Source organism: Podarcis raffonei, chromosome 2, assembly GCF_027172205.1.
Source record: "Podarcis raffonei isolate rPodRaf1 chromosome 2, rPodRaf1.pri, whole genome shotgun sequence".
NCBI lineage: Eukaryota > Metazoa > Chordata > Lepidosauria > Squamata > Lacertidae > Podarcis > Podarcis raffonei.
The window spans coordinates 17,588,376-17,612,492 of record NC_070603.1 but is presented as its reverse complement, the minus strand read 5'-3'; the positions used below and the strand labels follow the sequence as shown (position 1 = coordinate 17,612,492).

At 44.4% G+C, this 24,117-nt stretch overlaps 1 protein-coding gene across 3 annotated transcripts in view; it reads left to right on the top strand.

Annotated features, from left to right (window-relative positions):
- The window catches only part of CA10 (carbonic anhydrase 10), a 341,120-nt gene that overhangs the window by 127,265 nt on the left and 189,738 nt on the right, over window positions 1-24,117 (top strand). For all 3 annotated transcript variants that reach the window (XM_053375135.1, XM_053375134.1, XM_053375137.1), the window contains exon 4: window positions 15,719-15,861. In XM_053375135.1, the coding sequence (XP_053231110.1) occupies window positions 15,719-15,861 (143 nt within the window). The remainder of the gene's footprint in view (window positions 1-15,718; window positions 15,862-24,117) is intronic.

Below are 24,117 nucleotides of genomic sequence, written 5' to 3'. Positions count from 1 at the left end.
CAGCGATGAAGAAGAGAGTATGACGATAGACTACTGGAAAATGGCTAGGGGAATCTCACCAGGGATGCTAGACTAGATAGACCTTTGTCTATCTTTTTTGTCTGCAGCTGTTTAAAAACCAAAGAGCGTGTAACAAAAAACAAGATCCTTACCCACTCAGGATTTTAGCAGAGATTATGAGTAGATTTCTTCTTCAAACATTATTTTTCTTTCATTGTATTTATTGCATTTTTTCCTGTTGTTGCAGCAGTTGGTTAGTATTTGTGGTTGTTTTTTTTTTAAAAAAAGATGCTTCTTGTCAAATGTCTCAACTGGGTTTAGCATCCCAGACCAGCTATGAGGCTATCTTGTACTTTTCCATTGTATTCCTTCATTAATAATATACCCTTTTGTGTATTCTAGTCTACATATCACTACATCTTTTCAGGTTGCCTACAAGCAACCTGAAATTCCAAATATAATAAATACTATTTCAGGAATTAAAACACTGTATATAGTACAGGTGAAAGGTGTAAATGCATCTCTTTGGAGGTATTTTAGAAGCCCCTGAAAATTTGCTGCCCTTGGCATCTCTCAGTCTGTTCTCTGTCTAGTGGTTGGGTAGAAGTGGATAGAGCCACTAACCTGGCTCTAAGGAAGAATTAGAGAAATTCATAACTTATGAAAGAAGATAAGGCTATCACTGAGTGCTACTTAAGATGGGTATGTTCTCTCTCCACTCCCAGAGGAATTATGCCTATGGATATCAATTACTGGGTATCACAAATGAGGAGAGTGCTCTTGTGCTCAGGTCCTGTTTGCAGATTTCCTATTGGCAACTTTCCACAGAAGCCAGAACAAGGGAAATCCCCTTGGCCGTGCGGCTGTTTTAAAGGGATAGGCCACGATCCCAGCTGACTGGATTGGCTGGCCAGGGGCCATGACGCAGGGCTTCCCCAGCCCCTGCTGTGTGTGGAGGCCATGTGGCCTGACGATAACACCTTCCCACCCGGAAGTGGAACAGCTTTGGCAACTGATTGGCCGTTATAAGAACAGGATGCTTGAATAGATGGGCATCTGTTCTTATTCAACAAGGCACTTATTGTGAATACACAATATTTTACTACTCCCATTCTTTCATTCTTTCATTCCCCTCCTTCCCTCACATGCATGCACACACACACACACATGTGTGGTATGGCCCCATGCTAATGCACAGTTTGGGTATGGCCACTGGAGTGAGCCATATCTATCTATTTGCTATCCTTCTTCCTGGTAGGGTGATGAGTTGGGTGGGGAAATCCTTGCACAATTGGCCCTGCCTCTAAGATTTATGGATTCACAGACTCCCCAGCAGCATGTGATTCACCTAGTTGAAGGGCAGGTGCTATGTGGGGGAGAGACATACTCTAGCATAGAAAGGTAGCCTGTGAACAGCATAGGCAGCACCTGAGCAAAACTGCTTTTGAGGAACTAGATCAGTTTATTGGGCCAGGGGCCTCTTGTATCATATGGTCACAAATGGATTGGGTGCAGTATACCCTTTGGCCACCTGCAATAATCCCAGTGCTTTTTTCTGGGGGGACGCAGGGGCACGCATACCCCTAAACATTTTGTGAGTCTAAGTTTTGCCTCATTGAGGGGCAGCACAGTGGTATCTCGTGTTACGGACGGGATCCATTCTGGAGGCCCGCTTGTAACGTGAAAAGCCCGCAACTCGAAGCGCCACATCTGCGCAGGTGCACGGCGCAATTTGGCACGCATGCGCAAGCAGCGAAACCTGGAAGTAACCCATTCGAGTACTTCCGGGTTGCCGCGGGACGCAAGACAAAAACACGCAACCTGAAGCGGATGTAACATGAGGTATGACTGTATATCAGTATGAGTAGAAAAATGAGAGTACCCCTAAACATTTTTTAAGAAAAAAAGCACTGCATAATCCAGTCCTAGGATCCCATGGCTTTCAAACTGTCATGGTGGCACATAGACTAAGTAGCCTGTACTCTGCACGAAATGCGTAGTCGTTCAAAATGCCCCACATTTTTTCCAAGCTAAAAGGATTATGTAAATTAGTTCTAAAAATCAGTCCAAGTTCTAAAGTTGGAGGTAAGAGTTGATAAGATCTCTACTTCAGTTTATTCATTGAGTTCATTATTTTCATAATTTAAGCTTGAAATGAAACCCAGTCGTAAAATAAAAGCCAATCAGGTTGTATTTACCCAGCAATTATTCTTGGCTTATATAATTACCGGTGCCAAAGATAAAATCTCAAGCTAGTTTATTGAAATTGGGAATTGAAACCACAGAGAGAGAAAAGAGCTCAGTGTACATCATTAAAAGCAGTCCATTCATTACTTCCACCTACTCTGCTTGAAGGAAACCATGATGCTAATGCCTCCAGATAGCCACATGACCTTCTCGACTTCTACATAAAAGCTAAATGTAATGCCATAAATGCTTGAGAGGCATAAATCTTGGACACCAAAAGACATGACAGAATGGCGTTCAGCTGTGCAACTGGCCACAGGGCAAGGAACACTCCTGATCTGGGGTGGATATGAGCCAGCATCACAGGAATTAAAAAATGAGAAGTTTGATACACTGCTAGTAGCCTGGCAAAATGGCCATTGTATCCTATCCCTTCTCAGCTCAGAAGGGAAGGGGAAAGCAGAGTGATCAGGAAAACTCAAACTGAAGGAGAATTTTTTTTCCTTCCAGTAGCACCTTAAAGACCAACTAAGTTAGTTCTTGGTATGAGCTTTCGTGTGCATGCACACTTCTTCAGATACACTGAAACAGAAGTTGCCAGATCCTTCTATATAGTGAGAAGGTGGGGAGGGGTATTACTCAGAAGGGTGGTGGGAATGGGTGATTGGCAGATAGCTGTGATGAGCCTGTTGACGACTCAACGACTGCAATAGGTCTTACAGGAAAAAGCAAGGGGTGAGAAGGTGAAAAATGGCTTTGTCGTGTATAATGAGATAAGAATCCAATGTCTTTGTTCAGACCAGGTCTCTCCATGGTTTTAAGTTTGGTAATGAGTTGCAATTCAGCAGCTTCTCTTTCCAGTCTATTTCTGAAATTCCTTTGTAGTAAAACAGCTACTTTGAGATCTTGTATAGAATGTCCTGGGAGATTGAAGTGTTCTCCTACTGGTTTCTCTGTCTTGTGATTCTTGAGAAATGGTATGCATGTGTCCAGCATCCATGGAAGCACCACCAAAACCCACCAGTCACGACTGTGCAACCAACTATGGTTATGCGACAGACCCGTATTTGGGAAACACTGATAGCCCCTCAACTGGCAGAGCTTGTGTATTAGGGTAGCATGCTAAAGTTTCTTTCCAGCAACTTGTTGCCTTTACAGCTGAGACCCATGGGCTTATCACAGCAAAAATTTACTAGTTTCCTTTGCATCATTGTGCCTTCCCATGAATCATAAAATCAAATCAAGCCCAGCAGACCGCACAGACTTAAATCCCCATCATAAGGCGGGGTTATCGCGATCTTAACCTTTTCTTCAAAATCTCCAAGAAAATATTCAGCAGCTTCCCCTGGCAATTCCATTGTTGAGCAGCTCTCATATTTAAGAAGTCCCCCTCCCCTCTAAGTACTTAAATCTACATCTGCCATACTGCAATATTGCTTCTTCTGCTATTATCAGTAGACACGGCGAAAAACTGTCTTCTTCTTTAAAAAAAAAAGAGGATAAATACCATAATAACATCGTGTGGAATGAAGGAGAATGTATTGCAGATCTCATCTGACCACCAGAGAGATTTTGAAGTGAGATAGAGAGGTTTGTTTACTCATGGTGAAACTCTTCATAAAGGATTCTTTTAAAAGGAGGAGGAGGAGGAGGAGGAGGAGGAGGAGGAGGAGGAGGAGGATTTCTATTAGCCCAGTCCCTTTTAGTTCTATATTCCTTATCAATATTATTTATATCCCTCTCCCCCCATAGGTGGGATGCGGGTGGCGCTGTGGGTTAAACCACAGAGCCTAGGACTTGCTGATCAGAAGGTCGGCGGTTCGAATCCCCACAACAGGGTGAGCTTCCGTTGCTCGGTCCCTGCTCCTGCCCACCTAGCAGTTCGAAAGCACGTCAAAGTGCAAGTAGATCAATAGGTACCGCTCTGGCAGGAAGGTAAACAGTGTTTCCGTGCACTGCTCTGGTTTGCCAGAAGGGGCTTAGTCATGCTGGCCACATGACCCGGAAGCTATACTCCGGCTCCCTTGACCAATAAAGCGAGATGAGCGCTGCAACCCCAGAGTCGGCCACGACTGGACCTAATGGTCAGGGGTCCCTTTACCTTTAGGAGCCAATTCCAGGAGGCCGTAGGTGCTTGGGCACCATCAATAATAAAATTGTGGGAGCCAGGCACCCACAAAGTCAATGAAAAAAGCTTCATCCTCCATAACGAGCCAGCGAGCCATTCTTTTCCAGGATTGTGGCTTTGATGCGGAGGCAGTCTCTCTGTCTCCTGGTGCGAGACCATCCCCACAGAAAAGGGTGCCTCTCTGGCCACAACAACACAGACGTGTGACATCACAAGCACACTGTGCTGGGCCTGGGGGTAACCCGTGAAACACAGTCCAGGACCAGTCCAGAATCGGAAGGTTCCGCTAGGAGTCAGTCCAACAGGGTCAAGGCAGAACACGAGGCAGGAAACCAGGCAAGGACAGGTAGAGGATCTCAGGCAGGATCTAGCATACAGCAATGTTGCTCACGAAACCTGGGGCAGGGTCCGACAGCCTTTTATCTTTGTCGGGGTAGGGGCCTGTCCTGATCCCCCAGCAACTCACCTCCCTGTTTTGCCGGAAGGTGAGCACTCCTCCTGTGAATATTCAGGTCTCTCCTTCTCTCAGACCCTAGTCTTTGCATCTCGGGAGACGTCAGTGGGTTACTAGACCCAGGGGCCGCCTCAGCCTCCCCTGACCCAACCGGTAGTGGAGCAGCTGTGAGTGATGGCCCAGCTGAAGGCAACGAGGTAATCCCTGCATCTAGAGCCAGGGCAGGCTCAGGCCCCTGACTCGGCCCAGCTGGTGTTTGTTGCAGGGGAACCTGTGCAGACTGGGACTCTTCAGGATCAGGCTCCAGACTTGGTTCAGATTACGCCTGAGGCAAAGGATCCGGTGCAGACTAAGACTCCTCTGGTTCCAAGCCCTAGCCCGAGTCCCAGGTTATCACACACACACCTGCACCTAGTGCATGTGATGTCACACACACTATGTGCAGGTGTGTGGGTCGGTGGGTGTGACGTTGCACATCTGCATTGCGGCAGTGGGCACCCACAATCCTGAGAACGAGATGGCACCCCGATCCCCCCCCCAATATCATACCAGCAGTCTATTGTGGTAGCTAATAATAAGCAAGCAAATATATTAAACCATCTCTTTAAACAAGACATTGGATGCATTTGCCCATGTATCTTTCGGTGGGCTGTTCTGAAGCAATACAGGGCCAATATTTCACTGGATGCTCAATTTTACCGATTGTTTCTTTTCGTTAAAAGAAAACATGCTGAAGATGGGCCAGTAGAAATTTCTTAAGGGTTTCAAGGTGGTGAGGTTGGGCTTACCTTACTTGCAGGTGAGGTGATCGAGGTCAGGTTGCCTGCCCCCCTCATTTTGTTTTTGAATTTTTTAAAAGGAGGCTGGCCAGCCGAAATCAGCAGCCAGCAGGTTTTGTGGTCTCCCTGTAGCATTCAGATTTCCTTCCGGCTGCACGGCTGTTCCTGTGCCAGTTCTGCTCTAGCCAGCAACTGTGGGCAACCGATCAGAGCCCAGATATGCCAGGCAGCAAGCCAGAGGGGAAGATGAATGACAGGGACGGGAAGCGGTGCCAACTCTACATTTTGAGGGGGCTCTGAGTCATAATTGTCTCAGGAAGCTCTTCCTTGCATAAATGGACTCATCTCTGCCCGTGTACTCCCTCTCTTCCTCTGAGATCAGTCAACACAACTATCTCCTGCCATAGTCATGTTTGCACACTTGGAGAGGGGCCATGAATAAGCAGCAACTAGGGACGTGGGTGGCGCTGTGGTCTAAACCACTGAGCCTAGGGCTTGCTGATCAGAAGGTCGGCGGTTTGAATCCCCGCGACGGGGTGAGCTCCCATTGCTCGGTCCCTGCTCCTGCCAACCTAGCAGTTCGAAAGCACATCGAGTGCAAGTAGGAAAATAGGTACCACTCCGGCGGGAATGTAAACGGCATTTCTGTGCGCTGCTCTGGTTCGGCAGAAGCGGCTTAGTCATGCTGGCCACATGACCCGGAAGCTGTATGCCAGCTCCCTCGGCCAGTAAAGTGAGATGAGCGCCGCAACCCCAGAGTCATCCGTGACTGAGCCTAATGGTCAGGGGTCCCTTTACCTTTACCTTTACAAGAAGATAGCAGGACCAGGAGGCTGTTTGAATCACCAGTGTGGATCCCAGAAGGTGCTCAGTGATGGCACTGCCTGGCATCAGGCCTGCCAGGGCGGGAACGTGCAGGAGAAGTCAATAGGCCAAGCCTTTCCTACTATGGAAATACAGATATGGGAAAGCTTCACCAGTTGACATTCTGACTGCCAGGCAGTTTTATTACTTGCGTGTGGTACCCGATTTATTGCTGAGCCCTCCACCCCACCCACAAAAAGGATACAATTTGCATATGGTTTCAGGAAATACTGCTGACATCCCTGCCTATTTTTTATCATTATTTCTTTTAAGATTCAAATACATATCTGAAAGTTATATGCATACTATTCTCTACAGAGTAGTTAAATGCTTCTTGTACTATACAGTCGTAAGTAAAATGATGAATAGGCTTAACATTTTCCTAAAATACTATTATAGCACAATTCTATACCTTCCTACTCAGAAGTAAGCCCCACTGCATTCAGTCACACCCAAGCTCGTATGTGTATAAGATTTCAGCTTTTAATTTCTTAGAGGAAAAAGGGATAAACCTTCTTGGTTTAACTAAAGTTTTCTTCTTTTCTTTCGCATTGTTATGCACTGTGAACAAATTGTTTTCTTTAATGGCATTCATTGTTTAATTGGCTTGCAATGCCCCCACTCCTGTCTGTTATTGGTAAATGAGTGAGAGCGTGTGTGTGTGTGTGTGCGCGCGCGCACGTGTGTGTGTGCTAAATCCAAATTGGATATATGCTGTTCCGATCTTTCTAAGAAATCATTAATTCCTCAGAATGCAATAATGAGGAAGGACAACAAAATGGGTTCTGGTAAAAGTTTATTTTGTAAATGTGGAACTCTGCTTTCAGATTGTCTGCTTGCCATTTGGAACAGGAGGGAAATATAGAAAGAAAATAAATATGTTTTAAAAACATAGGAATAACAGCAGAAGATGGCACTTCAAACAAAACACCCCCTCGTTGTATTTAAGAGCAGAGAGAGGGGGGGAATATAAAGTCTTAAAGCAATAATTTGCCTTTATAAATCGACAGAGAGAAAATGGATTACCAGAGGTGGCTAAACTCACAATTTTTCAGTTGTTGCTTTCTTCTGGGGGTACGTAGGGGTACGCATACCCCTAAACATTTTGTGAATCTTTGTACTTTTGTCCATTTACTGTATTTGATTTGAACTATAAAATGGTGGTTTTCTTGACTCAAGATGAAAATAGTCCTAAACATTTTTTTAGGAAAAAAACACTGTGCGCTTCTTCAAGAACATAGAGAATATAGCTGCTATATACCATACATTTTGCCATAGCAACTGTAGAGCCTGAGACCTTAGACATGGAAAAAGGATGCTCCCAGCCATTCCCACTACCTCTAGCTGATCGGGGCGGGAGTAGGGGAGTGGTGAGGGTCTGTTGTTTGGAGGCCATATACGCTGCTCAAAGTTCATGATGCACCCAAGATACTAAGGCATAATGAGACTTGCACAACAGTTTCTGTGAGGCCTGGCTCTTTAGGGCATGAGTGAACTTTCTTTTTTTTTTAAAGAATATTTATTAAGTTTTCCAATTTTTTAAACAAAACAAACAAACAAAACAAACAGAAACATTAAACAAAAGCATTAAATTCATAAACCATACTTTTAAATAACAAATTTCTCAGACCTCCTCATACTTCTCCTTCTTGTATCCCAATTAAGATTATTTGTTCAGCAAATCCTTCATTTCAAGCATTACAGCTTGTAACATTACCTTATTTTACAAACCCTTTTCCCCCCATCTATGTTCTTATATATCATTGCAGCTAGAAACCTCTCAATTTCAATCCAACACCATCTAACTTTCTTAAATTTTACAATATTTCTGTAAATAGTCCTTGAATTTTTTCCAATCTTCTTCAGCCGACTCTTCTCCCTGGTCACGGATTCTGCTCGTCAATTCTGCCAGTCCCATACAGTCAATCAATTTCATCTGCCATTCTTCCAGAGTGGGTAGATCTTGCGTCTTCCAATACTTTGCGATGAGTATCCTTGCTGCTGTTGTAGCATACATAAAAAAAGTTCTGTCCTTCTTTGGCACCACTTGGCCGACCATGCCCAAGAGAAAGGCCTCTGGTTTCTTCAAGAAGGTATATTTAAATACCTTTTTCAATTCATTATATATCATTTCCCAGAACGCCTTAATCCTGGGACACGTCCACCAAAGGTGAAAGAATGTACCCTCATTTTCCTTACATTTCCAACATTTATTGTCGGGCAAATGATAGATTTTTGCAAGCTTATAATATTCTCTCTTAAGGGCATGAGTGAACTTTCTACACTGTACTGTCCTCTGCTAAGTGCAGGGTTGGAGATGACTTGATCTTTGCCATACTCCCTCTGACGTTATCAAGACCCATTCTGAATTTTATCCAGGAGGTCTGGAAGATTACAGTTTGAATGCCCAGTGAAGAAGCAACCACCACACGATTGGTGCAAGTTTGTAATGAGCTGAGGTGTGTGGTTTGGTTATTCTGTGCCAATCCGAGCATTCTTGAAAGGTTTTCTTTTCCTCCTTCACCTCTGTCTTATATTAATAGTGATCAGAACTGAATATCTTCTGTTGGCGAGTGGACTGTACAAAATGTCAAATTTCCTGTTCTTTAATCTTACTACCATACGCATTTCTCCGGTGTTTGTAGAGAGATGGAAACAGTGAAGGCCTTTCAAATGTGAATGCTTCACTCACCTCTTTGATGTTACACATCCCCTTTCCCAGCTATTCACGCTAATGTGTTTTGCATTAGTGCTATATAGTGGGAAAGGTCCTGTCTCTGTCACCTGCGTGTTGAAAGCGTTGGGTGGAATTTGCTGACTGAAATGCAGCTGAAGGCTAGTTGTGGCCTCAGCTGCAAGCCTCTGAACAGCTACTTGGGAGGAAAACCCAATGAAATCAGTAAGAGTTATTTATGAGTAAACAACTTCACAGCCCATTGGAGCTGATGAAACAATTTCATTGCATCTAACGTAAGTCACATTGCTTTTAATCGGACTGCCTAGATCATACTAAGCATCCATAATGCATCCCAACCACTCATAGTCTACAGAGGGCCTCTGTCTAGACTGAATATGCTTGTTAGTGCATGAGAAGCATTGAGTGGGCCTGGGATTTAAGCCATGTAGAATAAGTAATATCTAGCCTGATGGCCTGCAGCTGGTTTTTTGTGTGGAAGATTCACATTCATGTGGAAGAAAACTTGTCTGTATCTGTGGCGCTGTGGTCTAAACCACTGAACCTCTTGGACTTGCCAATCAGAAGGTTGGCGGTTCGAATCCCAGCGCTGGGGTGAGCTCCCGTTGTTCTGTCCCAGCTCCTGCCAACCTAGCAGTTCGAAAGCATGCCAGTACAAGTAGATAAATAGGTACCAATGCGACAGGAAGATAAACGGTGTTTCCGTGTGCTCTGTCTTACATCACGGTGTTCTGTTGTGCCAGAAGCGGTTCAGTCATGCTGGCCACGTGACCCGAAAACTGTCTGTGGACAAACGCCAGCTCCCTTGGCCTGAAAGCGAGATGAGCATCGCACCCCATAATCACCTTTGACTGGACTTAACCGTCCAGGGGTCCTTTACCTTTTGCCTTTACCATGGTGCCTTGGTTCTCAAACTTAATCCGTTCCAGAAGTCCGTTCCAAAACCAAAGCGTTCCAAAACCAAGGCATGTTTTCCCATAGAAAGTAATACAAAATGGATTAACCCGTTTCAGACTTTTAAAAACAACCTCCAGAACTGCAATCTAACATGAATTTTACTATCTGACAAGACCACTGAGCCATAAAATGAAAGCAATAAACAATGTACCACAGTCACACAATCAAGCAAGCAGTAGCTGAACTGGTTTCCACACAATCACAAAAACAAAACAAAAAGAGCCACAAAAACAAAAACACAACATAAATAGCAAAAACAGACCTCAGCATAACACTCAAAATGGAAGTGTGGCAATCAAATCAGAAGCGTATCACTCAAAATGGAGGACATTCGGCTTCTGAAAAAGGTTCGCAAACTGGAACACTTACTTCCGGGTTTGCAGTGTTTGGGTTCCAAGTTCTTTGTGTACCAAGGCATTTGAGAACCAAGGCACCATTGTAATAATGTATGATCTGCTATCCAGTCACATTATTTGCTGGGCTACCATTTCCTGTGTTGAACATTAGCATGATAAACTAAATAAGCAATTTTCTTGTTTCTTGCCCACTCTACTTCCTGCTCCGGGAGGAAGGGGGGGGAATCCAACCAGTAATGGGTAGTGTGGGAGGGGCAAAGCTCAGATGGCTCTGCCACCACACCTGCCAAATTCCCCAAATATTGCAGGGCCATTTTCCAACCAAGCAAAGTGTACCAAAAAATGCATATGCTGGCCTAAAGTGTGAGGGAGGAAATGTGCATGTTACTGAGAATGCATTATATTAGGGGAAATCGCTATGCAAAAATGCCTATATTAGGAGAACTTCACACTAAAATGCATTTTTTTAAATGCAGACTTCTTTAAAAAAATAAAAAATAAGTTGCAAACTGATGTGGAAATGTGGAGAACTCAACTTGAGCTTGGGAAAAAATAGAAACTCTGACAGATTTCTCTATCCCCAGCCACCATTCAACCTCCTGTTTTGCTTACCTGCTTAGGATTGCAAAAGTTTAAGTGTGTGAATATAAATAAAGCACCTGGTAGAGCAACCCACCTCTTTGTCTAAAAATGCATATTCTGCCTCCATTTGTAAAATTAGGGCAGCTTTCAACACACAATTAGAAAACTATGGTAATCCATAAATCTAAGAAGCCAGCTTGAAATCGTTTTAACTGAAGATGATGGGGACTCGACCTGAGCTATGATGATCAGACATAGAATAGAATCATAGAATCATAGAATCATAGAGTTGGAAGAGACCACAAGGGCCATCGAGTCCAACCCCCTGCCAAGCAGGAAACACCATCAGAGCACTCCTGACATATGGTTGTCAAGCCTCTGCTTAAAGACCTCCAAAGAAGGAGACTCCACCACACTCCTTGGCAGCAAATTCCACTGTCAAACAGCTCTTACTGTCAGGAAGTTCTTCCTAATGTTTAGGTGGAATCTTCTTTCTTGTAGTTTGGATCCATTGCTCTGTGTCCGCTTCTCTGGAGCAGCAGAAAACAACCTTTCTCCCTCCTCTATATGACATCCTTTTATATATTTGAACATGGCTATCATATCACCCCTTAACCGCCTCTTCTCCAGGCTAAACATGCCCAGCTCCCTTAGCCGTTCCTCATAAGGCATCGTTTCCAGGCCTTTGACCATTTTGGTTGCCCTCCTCTGGACACATTCCAGTTTGTCAGTGTCCTTCTTGAACTGTGGTGCCCAGAACTGGACACAGTACTCCAGGTGAGGTCTGACCAGAGCAGAATACAGTGGCACTATTACTTCCCTTGATCTAGATGCTATACTCCTTTTGATGCAGCCCAGAATTGCATTGGCTTTTTTAGCTGCCGCGTCACACTGTTGGCTCATGTCAAGTTTGTGGTCAACCAAGACTCCTAGATCCTTTTCACATGTACTGCTCTCAAGCCAGGTGTCACCCATCTTGTATTTGTGCCTCTCATATTTTTTTTGCCCAAGTGCAATACTTTACATTTCTCCCTGTTAAAATTCATCTTGTTTGTTTTGGCCCAGTTCTCTAATCTGTCAAGGTCGTTTTGAAGTGTGATCCTGTCCTCTGTGGTGTTAGCCACCCCCACTCCCCCAGTTTGGTGTCATCTGCAAATTTGATGAGGATGCCCTTGAGTCCATCATCCAAGTCATTGATAAAGATGTTGAATAAGACCGGGCCCAAGACAGAACCCTGTGGCACCCCACTAGTCACTCTTCTCCAGGATGAAGAGGAACCATTGATAAGCACCCTTTGGGTTCGGTCAGTCAGCCAGTTACAAATCCACTGAATGGTAGCATAGTCAAGTCCGCATTTTACCAGCTTCTTTACAAGAATATCATGGGGCACCTTGTCGAATTCCTTGCTGAAATCAAGGTAGGCTACATCCACTGCGTTCCCTTCATCTACCAGGCTTGTAATTCTGTCAAAAAACGAGATCAGGTTAGTCTGACATGACTTATTTTTCAGAAATCCATGCTGACTATTGGTGATCACAGCATTCCTTTCATTTTTCATTAGTTTATGAACAACTTGAAGTGTGTCTGAGGACATGGGAGTGGCAAATCTGCGCGGTCATTTTTAACACCTCCAGCTTTTTCCATGAGATCAATGATATCCTTTAAGCCACAGACTGATGTTCAGCGCTAGTGACACATCCACCTTTGTTGGATCTCTGCTGCTTCAGCAAACACCGCGACAATCCCTCTGCTCACCTGCTGCTCCTGTCATCGGGAGGGAAGAGAGAGAGACAGAAGGCTCAGCGCAGCAACACAAGGGAAAGGAAGTGAAGCTGGAAATTAAATTTTCAGGCATTATGAGTGCAAGTGGAAGAACGGAGCAGATGAATTTATCTGTGGGGGAGATGCACACAGCAAACTGAAGGCTCAGCAGAATACCCTTCCTCCCGCCCCTTGTCCTTTGAAAATCCCCCGTTGGATTTATCGTTTGACTATGTCAAAGGTTAGCTTGACATAACGTGTCCTAAGTTGTTTGTGCCTAGTATGCCAAAGCTCTTGCTTGAAAGTAGCCTTCTGTAGCTGAAATGTTAGCTTCAGGCCCCTTCTACAACCACAGGCACTGATCACATAGATGACAGTTAAGGAGGAGATACAAATAATCAACATGGCAGCCTCAAGAGGTTATTGCAGAGACTGGGCATAATAGGTCCTGTAACCAGGAACCACCTTATACAGAGCTCCAGGGTGACTGTCAGGGCAGCTGTCAAATCTAATAAATGAATATTTCAGCCAGACAGTCTCCTCTTCCACCAGGACCTTTGTAAGACCAATTGTCCAGTGGAAATAAGCATCAACTGCAAGTTCTTACACAAGTCGAACTGATCTCCCTGCCCCCCCTTTCCCCCATTTTTGTGTTTTTAAAGGTGTAGCACTGAATGTTTATCAATGTGAGCCCCTATGACAGGCTTCCTCAGCCTCGGCCCTCCAGATGTTTTTGGCCTACAACTCCCATGATCCCTACCTAGCAGGACCAGTGGTCAGGGATGCTGGGAGTTGTAGTCTCAACACATTGGGAGGGCCGAGGCTGAGGAAGCCTGCCCTATGATGCCTACAGTTGGAAAAGAGAGAGAAATCTATGAAATAAATAATAGCGACCAGCCCCCTTCCAGCCCCTCAGTGTCATCATGGCAACATTGAGAATGCTGAATGCACGTGCATGTTACGTGTCAGGGCTGATTGTTACAGCTACAGTCATTAGGAGACCTCTTTCTGAACACAGAGTCATAGAATTGTAGGGTTGGAAGGGACCCAGAGGATCATCTAGTCCAGCCCCTGCAATGCAGGAATATGCAGCTTGTCCCATATGGGACCTGCAACCTTGGTGTTATCAGCACCACACTCTAACCAGCTAAGCTATCCAGGCTTCATGTAATGGCTGTTTCACTGGCTGGTGTGCAAAGTGGACAAGGCAACCTGTTACTTAGTAGCTAACAAAACAGCATTAAGTATTTTTTTTTTATTTCAGGGTGTGCCTTCTGTACTGTCTACTGTCTGCATTGGAATAATAATAATAATAATAATAATAATAATAATAATAATAATAATAATAATAATAATAATAATATATTTATACCCTACCCATCAGGCCGGGTCTCCCCAGCCACTCTGGGCGGCTTCCAACAGGATATTAAAAACACAATAAAAGATCAAACATTAAAACTTCCCTAAACAGAGCTGCCTTCAAAAAGGACTGGTTCCTTTTTCTTTAGGGGAGGGGAAATACATTCTGCAAAATCGCGTGGGATTATCTGAGAGTTCTCTGCAGTTCCCTGCTTTCTAAAGTGCAAATAGCCACAGTGTCTGTAGTAGTTACAGGCACCCTGGGAAAGGAAAGCGAGAGAAACAACCACCACTCGAGAAAACAATGCAGGACCTTGAGTATTGGGAGCCAGCCAGACCCTTGGCTGGCGGCAGAGGGATTTGATGGAGCAGTATAGCCATTGCCACTTTAGCAGATTCTGTGCTGAACAACCCCCTTTTTTAAAAAAGATATTTATTAAAGTTTTCAATTTTTTTATGCAAACAAAAAACAATCAAAAAAATTAAAAAAAACATATAGTTCATAATACGTAGTTTTCAGTAACATATTTCTCTGACCTCCTCATACCTCCCCTTCTTGTATTCTATTTCAAATTATTTGTTCAGCAAATCCTTAACTCAAAGCATTACAGCTTATAAAAACACCTTACTTTCTATCCAACCATTTTTTCATGTTCCTTTATACCATTACAGCCAGAAACCACTCAATTTCAATCCAGCATCATTCAACATTCCTTAATTTTACAATATTTCTGTAAGTAGTCCTTAAATTTTTTCCAATCTTCTTCTGCCGACTCTTCTCCCTGGTCACGGATTCTGCCAGTCATTTCTGCCAATCCTATACAGTCAATCAGTTTCATCTGCCATTCTTCCAGAGTGGGTAAATCTTGCGTCTTCCAATACTTTGCGATGAGTATTCTTGCTGCTGTTGTAGCATACATAAAAAACGTTCTATCCTTCTTTGACACCAATTGGCCGACCATGCCCAGGAGAATGTGCTGAATATCCCTTCCCCTGAAACATCTAGTTCAACCCAGTGGTGATGGCACCAGTGATAACTTCTGCCTGCCCAATAATTGCTTGGGTACATTGGTGTGCTCCTCACAGGCCAGACTTTTCCACTGACAGTGGAGCTTCCTCAGTGGGAGAGGCCCACCCCATCCAAGCACCCTCTAGTGTGGAGGATTGGAGGTTCGGATTGCACCTCTTGGCTTCTTTAAAAGATTCTACAGTGGTACCTCGGGTTAAGAACTTAATTCATTCTGGAGGTCCGTTCTTAACCTGAAAGTGTTCTTAATCTGAGGTACCACTTTAGCTAATGGGGCCTCCGGCTGCCGCGGCGCCGCTGCCACACGATTTCAGCTCTCATCCTGAAGCAAAGTTCTTAACCCGAGGTACTATTTCTGGGTTACCAGAGTCTGAAACCTGAAGCATCTGTAACCTGAAGCGTCTGTAACCCGAGGTACCACTGTATTAATTTTTGATCCTTCCTTATTTTAACTTTTCACAGTGATTGTTTGTAAGGGATGCACAATATCAGTTGTGCTTATATTGACTTCCTCTGTCCTCTTCCCAGAACCTCCTCTTTAAACTTCCTTCCCTGTTCTTTCGTTACAGTTCCTTCATTTTGGGGCTTGGTGAATTCCGCCTGGAATCTTTGTTCTGTTGGGAAAAGGCAATCACCGGTCAACATAGAAACCAGCCATATGATCTTCGACCCCTTCCTCACCCCTCTTCGCATAAACACAGGGAGCAGAAAGGTAAGATTCCAGCCATGGCTTCCGCTCTTGAAAAAAATTGCAACAGCTGTTTCACATTGGCATCTTTCCATATGTATGACAATGCTTTCGCCATCAGATGGGATCTCGAACTCAGGGCTCAGCCAGACCTGTGCTTATCCCATACCTGCAAAGTGTGGGGTCAAGCAGTTTTGCCTTTGCCCCGCTGCTGTCCCCCAGAAATCCTGCTCTTTAGTGATAAATTGGAGCAAACGTCATTCCAGAGAAAACCCGGTTGACATTTGCGCTGATTCAGCGGTTAATATTGGGTTTTCCCAGAGGGAAGCAGCAGAGCAATAGCAAGCCTGGAAGAACCCTCACACTCTTGTAGCTACTGTACATTTTATCCTTCCCGTTTTCAAAACCACACATATGTTGTGCTGCATATATCTTTCTGATTACGTGCTTTAATGTGCCTTGTGTACTGTTCTTAATACAGGGAAATTGTTCTTAATATCTGGAGACTTCTGCATAAGATGAGTTCTAACTTTAGTCTTATTAATGTTGTTTAAGTGTTGTACTCAGAGGTGCCTGGTCTTGTTGGTATGCTTCATAAAGTTTTAACAGTGTGGGCTACTATCAGAGAATTCTGACCCTTGCATTTTTCTAAAATGCTCTAAAATCTTTAATGAATTGGGGATAGCTCTGAACTGAAGTCCCCTCGCTGAGTTTGTTGCCTCTTTGTGGCCAAAGGAGCTCCACTACCAGTGGTGGTTGCACAGGGGGACAGCAGTGAGGAGCAAAGTGCAGTAGACATTGTGTGTGTGTGTGTGTGTGTGTGTGTGTGTGTGTGTGTGTGCATGCGTTGTCTGTGTGTGTGTGTGTGTGTGTGTGTGTGGCATGAGAGGAAGCGCTTCATATATCGCCTAGGCCACCAGGTGATGCTCTCTCTTTTCATTTGCTGCGCTGAAAGGGTGGGCTTTGCAGCAATTGCAGAAAGATAGTTGGTATGCGTTCAGTTACCTTGGGGGTAACTGAACCTCTCCCACTCTGAATCATACTATATTGGTTTCATTGCTTACTCTCAGAGAGGTAGGAACCCCTGCATTCACTTGGCAACAGGCAACATTCCCTCTCCCCCACAAGTGTGCAGCCAGTCTGACTGCCTTTATAGTGGTGTGGCGTGCTTTTGCTTGTTATATGATCCCTGATTAGCTAGTATCTCATTGTGCCTATGGATAGCCATAAAAAAGCAGCAACACACCAGTATATTTGGGAGGACTGAGGAAAGTTCCCCATTTCTGCCTCGAAAGTTCTTGATCCTATTTAAGAAGAACTTAAGGCAGTGATGGTCAAACTTGGCCCTCCAGCTGTTTTGGGACTACAACTCCCATCATCCCTAGCTCACAGGACCAGTGGTCAGGGATGGTGGGAACTGTAGTCCCAAAACAGCTGGAGGGCCAAGTTTGGCCATCACTGACTTAAGGGAAGCTTTTACATTTTTACATCATTGCTGTATCATCGAGTAATAACTTCTACTTGTGCAACGATCACCACAGTTCCAACGAACAGCACCATGCATCACTCTCACATCGCCTGACAACACCTTTTGCCTCATGCTTTTCAATTAAAGCACTTCATGTATTCCGTTTGGTGGCAAGTCATTGAGTGGTTGGACCCAGAGCAATGAATATCTCTGCGTGGATCAGTTTTTAAGCATTGGCTTTGTTGCGTCCTATAATGGGGCACCCCAAGGAGACTTGAATTCCTCATGTTGTGGAAGGGGTTTTCACTTTGCTGCTGCTGCGTGCTTAAGATGAGGTAGCTAAGGTCGCTTGGAAGGTCACTTCTTGCGCTCTTAGAAGCAAGTCGAGCATGTCTTTCACATATTGTAGGAAAGTCAATGGCCAAGCTGAAGTGGCTCTTTAAGTATTGTCCGAACTCTATGGGTAGGACACACCTCTGCTTTATTCTGCATCATCAACTACCCCATTTCATACCTCCAGGTGAATGGAACTTGCTGATTAGAAGAAATGGCTTTTCTGTTTAACATCAAGAGAGGCTTAATGCAGTGTCTTAGCAAAAGCTATAGCCTGAAGGTTTTCAACATTTCTAAGTCCATGGCTCTCTTGACCAACTTCATTGTTTCTGCAGCTCCCCTATGGGAAATGTGCTTTGTGTTGAAGGAACAGGTTACCCAAACCTGACTGTGCAGTCACCCAAACTGGGCCCCAAAATTCCCAAATTCTTTCTTCAAGGATCCATTGGCTAAAATCCATTAGCTTGAGCTATATAACACAAACCCAGCTGTATAAACAAAGCCTTCTCCTTTATCAGTCCATGAAGGCTTAATGGATGGCCTTGTCAGTTCCAAGTGGAGACGGGATGGCGGATCTGGGTCTTATCTTATCGGTTATAAGTATCCTGACCACGCTGACGCACAGACCTTGCAAAACAGGCCTGTCAGCCCCCGCGCCCGGGGATGGCGCCAGGAGTACTCCTATAGTTGGGTGACCTTTTTAATAATAAATAATAATAAATTTTATTTATATCCCGCCCTCCCCAGCCGAAGCTGGGCTCAGGGCGGCTAACAACAATAAAACAATACAAAAGTACAACACAAACAACACTCTAAAATCATTCATTATAAAATTAATTAATTTTATACCCCAAGATAAGAGTACAGAAACAGGAATTTCTGTTCATGCTCAAGGATGTAAACTTATGTGTACAAACTCATGAGGCTGGATTCCTGGGGAGGGGGAAAGGGGACCTGAAGGGGATATAAGCTGTATGTAACTGCTCTTTAAGTGTGCTGGCTGTGACTGATCACGCAGTGCCTTTCTGCTATCCGGAAAGCAGAAATAAACTCTTTCTCTGAACCAACCCTCGGTATCTATTGACTCCTTCCTCCCTCCCGGGAGCAAAGCGCACCCAACCAATGGGAAAGGTCTGAAAGGCTACAGTGTCTCAGAAGCCCAGTTATGTCGCTCCTTGCCTGCCCAAGCCAGCAGCTCCTCACCCCTTTTTGGATACCCTCCCTTGTGGAGGGTTCCCCCAGCCTCTTCTCCCCTCTCATTGAGGTGGACGCTGCAGCAGCTGCTAGTCTCTGAGCCGCCACCCTCTGCCCCAAAGAAAGTTGCCTCCTCATGTGGTCCCACGGGGGCCTAGGAAGATGATGCCCCCGGTCTTAGTGGCCCAACAGAAACTGGACAAAGTGGGCTGAACGTGAGGCCATCAGCTTACTCGCCTCAGGAGGCAGCAGCAGAGGGCGCTGCTGGGCCTGCATGGCAGAGAGACTCCCCTTTGGTGCCAGGCGCTCAGCTCCCAGGCAGGCCTTGTATGCAGTGAGCACAAGACAGCTCACTGCCCGGCCTCCCACTTGTCTGCCTGTTCCCAACAGCAAGGGCTGGGCTACCTCAACCACTTGCTTGCTAGCTTGTTTGCTTGAGTGCTTGCTTTCTCTGAGGCCACCTTAGCTCCTGGCAATCAAAGCCCCCTGGCCAGGGGTGCCAACCTGAATAAAATAGGGGGCGCAGGTAAGCCCCACCCACATAATTGATCGCATGATGAGGTGCATGCACACCATTGGAATGGCATTGCCCATCAACTTGGGGGCACCCCCCTCAAATACTTTACTGGGGGGCAAAGACCCCTTGGCGCCTAGGAGTTGGCTCTTATGCCCCTGGCCAACCGCAGAGGCACTGTTCACCTGGGGAGGTTGTAGCCAGGGCCGCTGCAACAAATAGGTTTGTGAGCCTCCAATAGGCAGAGATGCAAGAGGGCAAGAAAGGAGGGAAGGAAGGAAGGAAGGAAGGAAGGAAGGAAGGCGGGCAGTTGGTGTTGCCTGCAGCTTACCTGATTATCATTCAAGGTGCCACAGGCTGCCATGGTGCACTAGTTGAAAACCACTGATATAACTTATAGTAGGAGTTACCACCCAGTGCCCACAGGCACCACGATGTCCCTGGGCAAGGTCCCCAGTCTCTGAGCTGGTGGAATGCTTTAATACACAACAATAGGGAGTGGGGAATGAGAAAACAGGTGCAGCGTGTGGGATTTTCCCCCTTGTGCCATCAACCTGCAAGCCTTTCAGATGATGTCATGGAATCATCCCTCCATTATTTACTCTATAGCTTCCTTTTTATTACAAAGAACCTCTCCAGCTCCTCAAGACAGTGTGTCACTAGAGCACCTAATTGGATTCCAAAACCTGAAATATCAGCTTGAGATACTTAATGAGTTTACATGCAGATGAATTGCCCCAGAAGGAATGCAAGTATCGGAAGAAACCCCACATGCTGCAATTTTCTCATAATAAGGCTGCCTTTGTCTTTTGATTATATGTATTTAAAAAGAAATCAACAAGAAGCCCATTTGCAGATAAACTCTCCCTTCTAATCGAAAATTCAGGCTCTCATTAATTTACGCAGTGCATCCTCTTGTTCTTCACAAACAAGCAAAAGAAAAATAATCCTGCTTTTTGCATTTCCCCCTTGATGCTCACAACACACAAGCACCACTGGAGCAAAACAAAAGAATTTATTAAGAGGCGAGTACAGGCCCATGTCAATCAGACAACGAACACCGCAGCTCCTTATGCCCAAAATGACTTAAGTGCCTGAGATAGCACTTTCTTTTAAAAACACTAAAATTGCTGCCAATTTGCTCATTTAGTTCACTCATAGGGAGTGAAAATTGCATTAAGGAAAAGTTGTCAGCCTGGTGTCCTATAGAAGACACAAAGCCTACTTCTGGATTACTAGATATGCCCTTTGCAGTTTGAATCCTATTGCTCATATTGCTGGGCCCTTGCTCAGGGACAGTACCTATAGCATTGTTGTTTGTTGTTTAGTTGTTTAGTTGTGTCCGACTCTTCATGACCCCATGGACCAGAGCATGCCAGGCACTTCTGTCTTCCACTGCCTCCCGCAGTTTGGTCAAACTCATGCTGGTAGCTTCGAGAACACTATCCAACCATCTTGTCCTCTGTCGTCCCCTTCTCCTTGTGCCCTCCATCTTTCCCAACTTCAGGGTCTTTTCCAGGGAGTCTTCTCTTCTCATGAGGTGGCCAAAGTATTGGAGCCTCAGCTTCAGGATCTGTCCTTCCAGTGAGTGCTCAGGGCTGATTTCCTTAAGAATGGATAGGTTTGATCTTCTTGCAGTCCATGGGATTCTCAAGAGTCTCCTCCAGCACCATAATTCAAAAGCATCAATTCTTTGGCGATCAGCCTTCTTTATGGTCCAGCTCTCACTTCCATACATCACTACTGGGAAAACCATAGCTTTTACTATACGGACCTTTGTTGGCAAGGTGGTGTCTCTACTTTACTATAGCATTAGGTGTGTTTATTATATGCTTTAATTGTGCATTAGGCTTAGAAACATACTGTATAGCAAGTCAGATCATTGGTCTGAGCACATTGCATGCAAAATTTCTCCAATTCAGACCCCGACAACTCCAGGTATAACTGGGAAAGACTTCCTGAAACCCTGGAGAGCCTTGGCTAGTCAGCACAGATAATATCGAACTAGATGGATCAATGTTCCTAACTGATTCCCGAAGTCATATTTCTGGGTAATTTAGCATTATCCACTTTTTCAAAATGCCTTATATCACATAATATTTAACCTATAAGTTTTCCTGGAGTTGCAACTGCACCGGTACACTTCCAGTTGAAGTGATAGCACAATGTGGCAATGGGAATAAAAGTCAATTAATGCATTTAGTGTTTTGGATTTTCCGGTTCACTTTTGCTGTTTCGGCGTAGTTTAACAGCTTAGTTTGCCATTCGTCTCTGGTCGGGACTCTTTCTTCTTTCCATCTCTGGGCTAGTAGCATCCTTGCTGCTGTTCTCACATACATGAAAAGTCTTTTCCGTTCCTTTGGAATGTCAGTACCTATAATTCCTGATAAAAAAGGCTTTTCGTTCTTTTACAAAAGTTACTTTAAACATTTTTTTTTTCATTTCATTAGAAGGAGTACTTTCTCTTAATAGCCCCAGTTATCACAGCCAATAAGCAATGATGGTGCAGTCCAGTCCCTGGTTCGCCATCCCTGCTCTGGGAATTATTTCTACATCAGCCTAACTGTCATGAAACTTGGGCATGTCGTTGACCTGAGTTTACAGCAGAGGAGTCTGAGCGTATTCTAGGATGCCCATGCCAGCGTCACCCACTAGGGCTTTAGGTCTTCACCTTTGGACCCGGTGTTTCTGTCCCTCAAGGACTGCTGTCTCATCCACTAGTATCCTTATATGAGAGTGGGCTTGGCTGCACCTGCATGTTGCTTTTATTCTTACTCTTCTTCCCACAGTCTGCCCCGTTCCCGAAACCTTCTGCTCTACAGAACAGTCTTTACTAGTTCTGCTGCCCATTCTACTAACCATACCATTATTTCCCCCTCCAGCTGGGAAAATGACCACTGCTTCCCACTCGTGGGACAAGAGAACAGTCTTGAGTAGAGACTATTTTAATGAGACCCAAGGAGCCAAATGGGCCTAAGCTCCCAGCCATTGCTGTGAGCCTTTCTTAGCATAATGAATAATCCAGCCTTTGGCTTCACGTATGTTTGGAAGGCACCTGCAGTTTGATTGAAATGGTGTCTTCTTTTTCTGCCATCACAAAGAGCCATTCCACTTGATGTGGATGTTTTGAGGCTGAATAAATCAGTTTGCACTGGCCACAGGCTATTATTTAAACTCCGTAATGCTGTGTGGGTAAATGAAAATTATTCAATTGTATCCTTTATAGCTTTCTTTTGAAAGAGCACATTCAAAATATTGCAATTGCAGAGTCATTTAAAATAATGCTTTTATAAATAATTGGTTCATCCAGCATATGTTGGCACAAAATAATTGCAATACTAGAAGTCTTCTGACTTAAAAGAAGGGATAAGGATAGAGGGAGAGATCGGTCAAATGGATTCTCTGACAGCTAGTTTTGATTCCATGCTGTTCAATCAATTCAGAGTATTACTGGCATTTTTTTTTCTTCGAGAGTGTAATTTATGACAACTGCCAAGCTATGCTTTGGTGATTACTAAAAGGACAGATACTGGCACGAGCCATATTTCAACACTGCGGGAATATAAAATGAACTGCTAGAAATGGTCCAGCAATAAGACATCAGTGTCATCTGAAAACTGATTTGTGATTGATTTTCAGAGGGCTTAATAATCTGAAGCTTTGATGTATAGTGTTTGGAAAGTTATTAAGTTTGATACAAACGTCTGAAAGTTTAACAAATAAAGATGCAAATAATAAATTCATGCTGCAACTTAACTATTATTCATAGGGGCTCCAGGCAATCAACCTTTTGCTAATAGCATGTCTATTGGAAAATAAAGTTTTGTTTAAATTATTATTTTTAAGTCGGTCTTCCCCAACCTGATGCCTTCCAGATGTTTTGTACTACAGTTCCCATCAACCCCAGCTAGGAATGATGGGAGTTGTAATCCAAAACATTTGGAAGGTACCAGCTCAGTTGGTTAGAGGTTGGGGAAAGCTGGTTGAGAGCCAGTGTGGTGTAGTGGTTAACAGCGGTAGTCTCGTAATCTGGTGAATCGGGTTCGATTCCCTGCTCCTCCACATGCAGCTTGCAGCTGCTGGGTGACCTTGGGCTAGTCATACTTCTCTGAAGTCTCTCAGCCCCACTCACCTCACAGAGTGTTTGTTGTGGAGGAGGAAGGGAAAGGAGATTGTTAGTTGCTTTGAGACTCTTTTGGGTAGTGATAAAGCGGGATATCAAATCCATACTACTACTACTACTACTACTACTACTACTACTACTACTCTTCTTCTTCTTCTTCTTCTTCTTCTTCTTCTTCTTCTTCTTCTTCTATACCTTCAGCTAAAACAGCATTTCCCAAACCAAACTTTGATCTATAGCTGGTTTTGGACTACAATTCTTATCATCCTTGACCATTGGTCCTGCCTGCTAGGGATGATGGGAGTTGTAGTGCAAAAACAGCTGGAGATCCAAGTTTAGGAAACCCTGAGCTAGAACATCACTAATAACTATAACTCGGCACCCAACAGGTCAGTACAATTCTATACAGTACTGTGACTCCTCTTTCTCCAAATATTCCATCTACAGACACAGGAAGTGGACATGTTTTAATAATTACCACATTTTTCCATGTATAAGATGCCCCCATGTATAAGATGGCCCCTCTTTTTTGAGCCCAAAATTAAGAAATAAATAATGGCAACATTCCATGTATAAGACAACCCCCAATTTTAAACTTTAAAAATATGGGGGGAATATAGTCTTATACACGGAAAAATACAGTACTTT